We start from the raw sequence: 10,937 nt of genomic DNA, 5'->3' as shown, positions 1-10,937 counted from the left end.
AAATCAGTCTGGAGGTAGTTTTCTGTTAAAATGTCTCACTTCAGGTCCAAGCCCCATTTCATAGGCTGGCCTGTGCTACTTCTTGGCCTGAAGATCCTCTGCTAATAGGATCCATATGAGCATTTCTGATTAAGCACATGTTTCCAGGGTGTGTGCGTCATCAGCAAAGTATGTTTTGTGCGCTCTGAGACATTACGTTGTCATCTTATTTAAGGGAAGAAGTGTTGTGGTTTCACTTGTTGACACATGAGTTTACCCAGAAAAGCTTATTTAAAAATCTAGCCAGGATGTGTTTGTGTCATTTCAGTTGATGCCAGAAGGGGTCAGAGTAGAGCAATGAACATTTCTGACATAATCAGGCATGAATGATCGTAACAGCAACTTTTGTTTTTCTGTTTAAACTCCAATTTCCTTCTTATTAAGTTATAATGAAATGTGAATAAATCCCTCACATGTGCCATGAAGTAATGTACTTTTGAACTTGACTTAACGTGATTTCCATAGAATTACTCAGATGATGATGATAATATTTCAGCTGTTTGGGAATGATCTGTAGCCAGACCTGGCAGGGAACAGCAGTCTACTAATGAGCGTGAAATCTTACATCCTCAGCTGCAGGAGCAATTTTAAGATGATTTTTAGGCGAGACAATTTACCTGCTTTTTAATAACCACTTATTTGTTGGTTAAAGTCTAGAAGAAGCTTTCAACATAAAATCTTGCTCAGTACAAGGACCGTTTCATTTTGAATCAAAATTGAATTTTATTTCTCAGGTACAGAACCACACACAGTGTAATTATATATGCGGTGAAATTGTTACACGACTGTCTGTGACCTCAAATGGAAAGATAGTGGAATAGAAAGATTTCACAAAAATGGCACTGGAGAATATGATTAAACTAAAGATAGACTTTTCAATTTAAAATATTAAATAGAATTTTTTTAAAAATTGGTTAAAAAACAGATTTACAAAAGTTTCAATATAGAATATACTGTGGGTGCACGCGCACGCCATTTCCACATCCACGCAAACATTTCCACTTCCCAAAAGTAATCCACGCTGTAAATAACACACACACACACATTTTTTTTAAAGCTGTTTATCGTTTTATTTTGAGTTTTGTTTGGTTTTGTAAATGTTTTCCTTATATTTGTTAGTGTCTGAATAGTCGGTCTTCCTCGTTGCTTCCACACCATCGGCCGGCCAAACCCGAGCGCCACCTAGCGGCCTGGCGTTGTAGCGCCATAGTTGCAATGCGCTCGAGCAAAGAAACCGGTTACCAATCTTCGCGTTTGAATTGTGATGTCTATTTCTGTTATTTTTATATATTATTCATATAATATTATTATATACTATATTCATTGAATTATATGTTGTTTAAACAAAGGAGCATATAGTTGGATGTTGTGTTACATCTATACTGGGTGTGATGGTAAAAATGTATATACTTACCATTTTCTACTTCCCCCTTCTATTTATTTCAACTTGATTTATTCTGAGGGGGCGGGGCTTACACTATAAAAGAGGGCCCCAAACCAGTATGTGAGCAATTCTTTAAAGTTTGTGTATATAAATTTGTTTGTTTTGTTTTTGTGCAGTGGTTTTTTGTTTGTTTTTCTACTGGGACTCTTACACCTCTCGAGCACTGTAAATAAATCATCACTTTTTCACTTAACATCTCTGCAAGTATCGCCAACATTTTTTTATTTAATTTTTTTTACCTCTTATTGGTGTCGGTAAACCCTTCGCCTGACGTCAGGCCGCAAAGCCTTGTTGGTTCACAGTGTCGCACAGAAAGTTATGAACCACTTTTTCGGCATAAGTTTAATGCGTTGTTACGACTGACACGTTTCCAACCTGTCTGCTAATTTTCCTGATTTTTTAAACACATGAAGACCCCCAAAAACCCCTGAATGTTAAACAAAAAAACAAATCTTTTGAAGAACAAGACTATGACGACATAGGGCCGATGTCATAGTGCTCGGGCCCTAACAAGAGGGCCCTCACACACTATAAGGACAAAGAGCTGATGTCATAGTGCTTGGGCCCTAAATAGAAAAAGTGCAAATAAAAATATAAATTACACAGGATCCAGTGTAACATGCGTCAAAAAGCCTAAAGCTGGTGGATCATTAAATCCCATGTGTGATTGTCAAACATAAATAAAGATAAATCTGAAGTATGATGTTATAACAGCATAAAACAGGATAAATCTGAATGATGTTATGATGTTTAACAATCACACATGGGATTGAATGGTCCACAAGCTTCAGGCTTTTTGACGCATGTTACACTGGATCCTGTGTAATTTATATTTTTATTTGCACTATTTCTATTTACTCCACTTTTCTGGGAGGATTTTCCACTAAATTTTGGAACGTGACTTTTGGGATCTGTGTTTATTCATTAACAAGAGCATTATTGAGGTTAGGCACTAAGGTTAAACGAGGGGGATCTGGAGTGCAGTCAGTGTTCCAGTTCATCCCAAAGGTATTGGGTGAGGTTGAGGTTAGAGCTCTGTGCAGGACACTTGAATCCTTCCACTCTAACCTTGGTAGGCCATGTTATCATGGAGTTTGGTGATTACACATGAGCAGTGTAATACGGAAACATGTTTAAACCTTTTAGTTCTGGTAAAAGAAACTTGCAGTGGTGCAGCTTTCAACCACAATAGTGTTATTCCAACTTTGTTTGGGGAAGGACCAAATATGGGTGTGATAGTCAGGTGTGTATAAACTTTTGGCTCTAGGGTGCATATGATATTTGGGTTTTTAGAAATGATTTATTAGTGTGTGTGTATATGTATATGTCTTACAGATCAATTCATCTCCAGATTATATAACATAAAGCAACTTAATTCGAGTGTAACTAATATTGGTTGGGATTAAAAAAGTTATCAAGTGTATAAAATTCAATATAAAATTGACGTGAAATGTTTTTACTTAACAGACTGCCAGGAAAATGTTTTGGTGTACACTTACTAATAAGAAACCCAAAACTGTCTGGGTTACTGACACCAGCCTGTAACACGATCTTAGTTCAATCTTTTCATACAGCAGGTAGCTGAGTTGGTTCTAGACATCTGTTTATGCCTCAGATATGACAGCAGGTCAATAACCTTTAAATGTGTATGAGTGTCATCATAAGCCATGACTCACGCACTCGTTCAAACTTAGAGGCAATGCTAACCAATTCACAGGATTGACGAATTTTATTAGCATAGCAGTAATGTCATGACTATACAATTCATGACGTCACTGCCACGCTAATAAAATCAGGTGATTGTCTGAAGTGTCGAACAAGGCATACTAAACTCACACCTCATATATCTACTTTAGCTAGCTAGCATTGTTCGTGTGCTCGGGCCTGAATTGGAGTGGCAGGATGTACATCTGGGGAACGTGAATTATTTGTAAGGGGGAAGGCTTCTGGTCTCGTACTGAATATTTTCTCAATTTGGCACGTCTGGTTGAATTTTATTCAGATTGTGTCTCTCCTCTATCTTTTCTGTTCTTGACATGACTGGCTTTCTGTCCTAAATGCTGAGTACCGTTAACGCATTTCATTCAGTCTGTAAATTAATTGATTTTTCAGTTTCATGTTGAAGTTAAGAGATGATTATGCTTTCTGTGCTACTGCTATAAGTAAAATCTACTGTGCAGGTATAATCTACTGCAGTCAGTCACTTTTGGACATCAATAACATCTGCATGAACATGTTTCTGACTTGATTTCATTAGCTCTGTACATGTACCCTGCACAATGACAATAAAGTTGAATCTAATCTAATCTAATCTAATCTAAACATAAGACTGTGGAATAGTTTCACATATTACATCAGACCAGCATTAACACTTAAATATTGTTAGACCTGGTTAAGTTTAAAATCTTACAATCCTTAGATCTTCACAATGCCCTGCGGTTATTAAGGCAGTTCATTAAACTAGTTTTTTGTTTGTTAGTTTTTTCTTGTTGTTTCAATCATTTGGGAAACTGACTTCCTGCCCAGAATGCTTGTTTGCATTTGAAAGTGCCTCAAGTCAATCATTTCACAGATACTCTACAGGTCGCTATAGAAGCTTTAGGCAAAGTTTCATGAACATGTGAGGGAATAGGGGTGAGCTTAAAGAGTAAAAACGTATCTTATGTAATGCCCCTTTAAATTATTACATTGTCCCATTTCATCCTAATTCTGAGAACAGTAAAAGCAATCAAAATAATAATAATACTTTTCAGTACACGCTGTCATTCTCTTTTACCCTGGTCATAAAAGCAGTGGAATTCAGAGCTAAATCCGAGAAAACTGTGCATGTGCTTGGAGAATAAACCACGGATGGGATGCCAGTCTGTACCTACTGCCATATTTATGGGCGGTGGGAGAACCTGCAAAAAACCCATGTGTACACAAGGAGAACACGCACAAAAATTCCAGACAGATAGCAACCTGAGCTCAGGATCAAACAGACTGAAACTAAAAGTCTACCTGTTAATCTATGAATAATTCTTCCCTCTGGGGAACCTTCTGCAAAAGGCGTTCAAGTCAAACAGGGACTTGTATGGATTAAATTTCTTGCAAAGGCGTGAAACTGAGGTGTAACATTAACAGAAGACTTCAATCACAGTATGGTGATGAGACTCTTAGCTGCAATAAAACATTTAAATGGTTTAAAGATTTTAAAGAAGGATGTACGTCCATAAGTAAAGATCCCAGCTGAACTGCTATTCTGTGAACATTCAGCGAGTGGAACGCATAATCCTAAAAAATCGACACATAATTTGTCGAAAGAGACTCATCTGTTTGTTTGAACTGTACACACAATCATTCACCAACACCACTTGCACATTACAGGAACTCGGCTGGGAGTTATTGCCACATCCCACGTACAGTCCTGAAATCGCTCCAAGCCTTTTCCACATGTTTAAGTTAAGTTTAGCCTTTATTTGTCACATATACATTACAGCACAATAAAATTCTTTCTTCGCATATCCCAGCATAACTGGGGTCAGAGTGCAGGGTCAGCCATGATACAACACCCCTGGAGCAGATAAGGGTAAGGGCCTTGCTCAAGGGCCCAACCGTGGCAACCTGGTGGAGCTGGGGATATACCGATCAGTAACCCAATTCCTTAACCCCCTGAGCCACCATTGGCTCTAATCACTACTTTGAATGATTAATGCAGTTCCTGGGAGGCCAGCGATTCCGATGGAAGCCGGCCGTCCGATCATGACCCCAGCGTACTGATAACACCTTCGACCTTGATGGTATCCAAGCACCAGTGAAACATTGGGATAAGTTAACTAGTGTAGGAGGGGATTATATAGAGAAATAAAAAGAGTTTTTACTTTCATAACTGTCCTGGATTGACTTGAACACCAATCATTCAAGAACCACATCAGAAAAAAGGTTCCCATAAGAAGTTCTTTAAAACCTCTGATCATCAAATTAAACTTTGGGAAGAATTTTTTTCCCATAAGCTGACTGTTACTTTTCTTTCACCTTCTCAAAAAAAAAAAAAAATCACTATGTATCAAGATACAAATCAAATTTCATGGATGTCCTAAGTGGTGATGATGTTACTAGTCTTCTGATGAAAGACTGCAGAGATCGCAAACCTCCATCTTTTTGGTCATGCTTCCTGCAACTGGTATGAGCTCTGTCCAGTGCTGTAGCTACAGGAATAATAAACACACATCTCACCATTCATTCAGCACTTATCAATGTGCAAGTGAAATGTACCAAATACAATTCATCACATCACAGCCATGACAACATACCTCATACAAGAATTCTTACATTTCAGTAGCACATATCAGGTTCATAGCTTACAGTCTTGTGTACAGTTTTTTCTCAATGGGAAACTCTGGGCTGTCAATCTTTTCTCTGTGTGAAATTTCTTGGCATGTTCTCTATATGCCCTACTGAGTTTCCTTTGAGTTTTCTGGTTTCCTTTATCCTCCTCATGTCAGTAGGGGTACTTGGTTCACTTACCTGACCTTAGGTGTCATCCAAGTGGCTACTGAAACTAAGTGTAAGTATTTAGAAAACACCCTACAACTTAGATGATAGGTTAAGAATTAATGTCAATAATGTCAAAAAGTTTCTATACTTTAAGAATTAATATGTTTTAGTATTTAGTTTAATGCTTTAGAATTAAGTTTAGATTAATTAATTTTATTTTAAAAATACATTTTAAAAATTTACTGCATTTTAGATATAGTTTTAGAATTAATATGGTTCAGGTTTTGGAATAATAAATAAAATGTCAATAATATTTTAAAATTAATGTATTCATTCTAAAACTAAATTAATATTGATTAATATTGAATTAAACTATACTGAATTAGAATGCAAATTGTTTTTAAATGTTTTGATATTTATAATAACACTTTAGAATTTAAACTTGATGTAAATTCTAAACTACTTCTTCTTCTTTGTCTTTTGGCTAATCCCTTTCACCGCGAATCATCTGCCTCCATCTAACCCTATCCTCTGCTTCCTCTTCTCTCACACCAATTAACTTCATATCCTCTCTCACTGAATACATAAATCTCTTCTTTGATCTTCCTTTAGACCTCCTGCCTGGCAGTTCCAACCTCAGCATCCTTCTACCGATATGCTCCCAATCTCTCCTCTGAACATGTCCAAACCACCTCAATCTGGCCTCTCTGACTTTATCTCCAAAACATCTAACGTGGGTTGTCCCTCTGATGAACTCTTCTTGATCCTATCCATGCTTGTCACTTCCAAAAAGAACCTCAACATCTTCATCTCTGCTACCTCCAACTCTGCCTCCTGTCTTTTCTTCAGTGCCACTGTCTCTAAGCCGTAGAGCATTGCTGGTCTCACCACTGTCTTGAACACCTTTCCTTTCACTCTCGCTGATACTCTTTTGTCACATAACACACCTGACACTTTTCTCCACCCATTCCAACCTGCCTGTACACGCTTCTTCACCTCCTTTCCACACTCTCCGTTAAGTACTTAAAGTCCTGCACCCTCTTTACCTCTGCTCCCTGTAGCCTTACTGTTCCACTTAGGTTCCTCTCATTCACACACATGTATTCTGTCTTGCTACGGCTAACCTTCATTCCTCTGCTTTCCATAGTGTACCTCCATCTCTCTAGATTTTCCTTCACCTGTTTCCTGCTTTCGCTACAAAGCACAATGTCATCTGCAAACATCATTGTCCATGGAAACTACTGTCTAACCATATCTGTCATCCTGTCCATCACCATACAAACAAGAAGGGGCTCAGAGCCGATCCTTGATGCACACCCACCTCCTCCTTGAATTCTTCTATCTCACTCACAGCACATCTCACCACTGTCTTACAGCTCTCATACATGTCCAGCACCACTCTAACATACTTCTCTGCCACTCCAGACTTCCTCATACAACACCACAGTTCCTCTCTCGGCACCTTGTCATACGCTTTCTCTAAATCTACAAAGACACAATGCAACTTTTTATTTTATTAATGCAAGAAACTTTTTAAAACAAATATGTTTAGTATTTAGAATAACACTTTAGAATTTAGACCATCATTTAGAATTACAAGAAAAGCATGCAAACTCCACTCTCTAACCACTAACTAACCACTATGTCACTGTGCTATTCTAAATTATTAGGTGCTACTTTAAATCCTATTCTTGATTCTAAACCTGTAATCTCGATTTTATGGTACTATCATAAATCCGAGGAAAATCTAAATTCTAAGGTACCATTCTAAATTGCAGAAAGATCCAAAATTGTAATCTAAATTGTAAGGTGTTGTTCTAAATTCTAGAAAAATCTAAAACTGTAATCCAATTTTTTAGGTGTTATTATAAATCCTATTTTTTTATTCTAAACCTGCAATCTAAATTCTAAGGGGTTATTCTAAATTGTAGAAAAATCTAAAATTGTAATCTAACTTCCAAAGTGCTATTCTAAATCCTAAAAATTTTGTTCAAAAATGATCCTTCAAATCCTAAAGCATTATAACCATGATATATATTATTTTTTAAATCCATATTCTAAATAATTATTTTATGAACTATAAAAAATCACATATTAATTTAAACTATAACCAAAATGTTAATGTCCTGTTCTATAATTTTACTCACCTTCTATACCGCTTTATCCTGTATTCAGGATCCCAGGAGACTTAGGGGACGAGGCTGGGTACACCCTGGACAGGGTGCCAATCCATCGCAGTCTTCTATAATCTATAAACTTTAAAACATTATTTCAATTGTACAAATTTAATATATATGTTTAAAAAAGTTAAAATGTAAATAGTCTATCTACAGTATGTAGACGTTAGTCTATCCATGCTTTTAAACATATACTGCATTACTAAAAACCTGCACCAGGAGCACACACACACTAGGTATTATTTATAATGGAAACATAATTCTAGTAGCACGTGTTTCAGGGATTTATTTGGAATTAAAAGTAGTTTGTGCGCATGCGTATGTCGGACGTTATGAAATGAAATAGAATGATGTGGACTTGAGGTTTGTATTATATTGTGCGTAATTACACAGCTGTATGCGTGTGTGTGTGTGTGTGAAAGGAGGAGGGGACAAAAGAACTCCAGAGTGTTGGAGCGGGTGAACTTTCAGTACTCGGAGCAGCCTGAGCGGGGAGTTACAGTACACTCCTTACCAAACACACACACATACTCAGACTGTAGGAGTGAACAGGTGGGCTCTTTCTCTCTCACACACACACTCTCTCAGTACAGCAGCGTTACCTATGGGCGCGTGATGAGGACCCGAGCGCGCGCTGGAGGACGGTGTCTCTCGGTGTGGACATGTCTTCTCCCCGGATCAGGCTCCTAAAGCTCCATGAGCCGGCTGTAGTCTAACTCCGCGCGCTCTCTGTCTCTCTCTGTCTGTCTGTGTGTGTGCTGTTGTTCTGCGCGTGAAGAAGATGAAAGTGACGGTGTGTTTCGGTCGGACCCGGGTGGTCGTGCCGTGTGGAGACGGTAACATTAAAGTCCGGAGCCTTATCCAGCAGGCCATCATGAGGTACAGGAAAGCCATAGCAAAGGTAAGCCATGTTTATGGAGGCAGCTGCTCGTTCTCTCTCTCTCTCTATGTGTGTGTGTGTGTGTGTGTGTGTGGACGTGGGATTAAAGCAGGGAGCTTGAGCGCTCGCCGCTCACAACATGGCGCTTTCTTTTCTGGGAGAAGAACAGGGAAGAAGCGGGAGAAAGCCGCACGTCCTGTCCCTTACTGACTTAAAAAAACAGCCTCGAAGAATGAAAGAAATATAGGAAGACTTCATAAGAACGCTGAATGCTTTGATGTTTTTAAATGTTTCAGCGGTAAGCGTTTGTAGTTCTATGAGTTGCTACGTTGTTTCAAAACAACAAACTGGTTAGTTGTTGTTTTTTTTTTTTTTGTTCTTATGCGCTACATTGTAGCCTCGAGGATCCGTCAGGGAATTTCAAGTTACTCCTTGCAGTGAAATTAGAACTTTTCGAGGTGTGAAAGAGAAAATAAAGTGTTTGAGCACACACACCGCCCTGTCCTGTGTGTCCTTCCCTAACCGGCGCCAAACTACTCTCTCTCTCTCTCTCTCTCTCCCGCTCTCTCTCTTAATGCTATTATTATTATTATTTTTATTATTATGCTTATTATTATTTTCATCGAGCATAAACAATTACACGTTAACATAGCCACATATATATGACCTTATCTACAGTTCTGCTCTATACCTATAGCCTTCTCCCAAAAAAAAAAAAAAAACCTCTTTGCAAGGCCTGGAAACTTGGTCATATCCGGCACCACAGATATACCCCCCTACTCCAGAGAAATACCCCCCTACAAGGGTGATTTGTAGATTTGGCACTCAGCATGGCCTGCAAACAGAACAGCATTATGTCATCTCTTTAGTCCAGAGCTCATGGAGGTGGTCCAAGTTTCACTCCTGCATGTCTGGTCACACTCTCTGCAGAGGTCATAAACTGATTTAGTTTTATTATATTAAATGTATCTTCTGTTTGATTAAAAAACATTCCACCTAGTCCAAATGTGCATTGTTGAACTATCAGATAAGTGTTTTTGTTCTATACGCTGTAGTAGGTCACGTCTATAGTTCTGCTTCTTTACTGGAATTCAGCGCAGGGTTGCCAGGTCAGTGATTCCAGCCAGGGTACGTCTGGAGAAAAATGCATACAAAGACCTCTAATTAGTCCAAAATGCAAAATGGACATTGCATAATGAATATGTATTTATCTTTATCTTTTTTTTGTCTTTCAGTCCTTTTGTGTTTTGTAACAAGTTTCCTCATGCGTGCATGCATTTTTGATTTTACTGGCTTAAGCAGTTAATGCTCTGGGTTACTGATCAGGCGGTTGGCGGGTAAAGCCTGAGTGCTGCCAAGTTGCCACTGTTGAGCCCTTGAGCAAGGCCCTTAACTTTAGGAACATGTGACAAATAATTAAATCTTAATATTAGCAATACAGCTTTTTCCTCCTTCTTGTCACTCAGTCCTTCTGATATATTTTACAGTCCTGGTCCTGTACATTGTGTATAATATACACCATCTTTTAGTTTGCTGAATTTGATGATATGTTTAATTCTGCTTGTGGTGGCACCATGTCTTTGGACCACCAGGTTTGAAGGTTCTAGTCCCGACTTTGGGTCTGTGTGTGTGGAGATTGCATGTTTTACAAATTTCCCACAGTGTGTGTGTGCGCCCTGCAGTGGATTGGCACTCTGTCCAGCGTGTATCCCGCCTTGTGCCCCGAGTCTCCTGGGATAGGCTCCAGGCTTCCTATGATGGTGTAAAGAATGAATGAGGGAATAATTCTGATTATTCGGTTTACAACAAAATCATGGTATCCACAGACTATTTTTATGCTAGGCCAAACAAACACCACCTGCAGACTTTGTTTTTTTTTCTTCCCACTCGCACAATGTTCTAAAATTATCTCAGTTTGGAG

At 38.5% G+C, this 10,937-nt stretch overlaps 1 protein-coding gene across 4 annotated transcripts in view; it reads left to right on the top strand.

The window, feature by feature from the left end:
- The first annotated feature begins 8,637 nt into the window (after positions 1–8,637).
- Positions 8,638–10,937, top strand: part of pard3aa (par-3 family cell polarity regulator alpha, a) — a 408,352-nt gene continuing 406,052 nt past the window's right edge. For all 4 annotated transcript variants that reach the window (XM_053493817.1, XM_053493816.1, XM_053493815.1 and 1 more), the window contains exon 1: positions 8,638–9,037. In XM_053493817.1, the coding sequence (XP_053349792.1) occupies positions 8,918–9,037 (120 nt within the window). In that variant the 5' untranslated portion in view covers positions 8,638–8,917. The remainder of the gene's footprint in view (positions 9,038–10,937) is intronic.

Source organism: Clarias gariepinus, chromosome 4 (genome assembly GCF_024256425.1).
Source record: "Clarias gariepinus isolate MV-2021 ecotype Netherlands chromosome 4, CGAR_prim_01v2, whole genome shotgun sequence".
NCBI lineage: Eukaryota > Metazoa > Chordata > Actinopteri > Siluriformes > Clariidae > Clarias > Clarias gariepinus.
The sequence above is the reverse complement of the archived record's forward strand: the minus strand, read 5'-3'. Positions and strand labels throughout refer to the sequence as shown.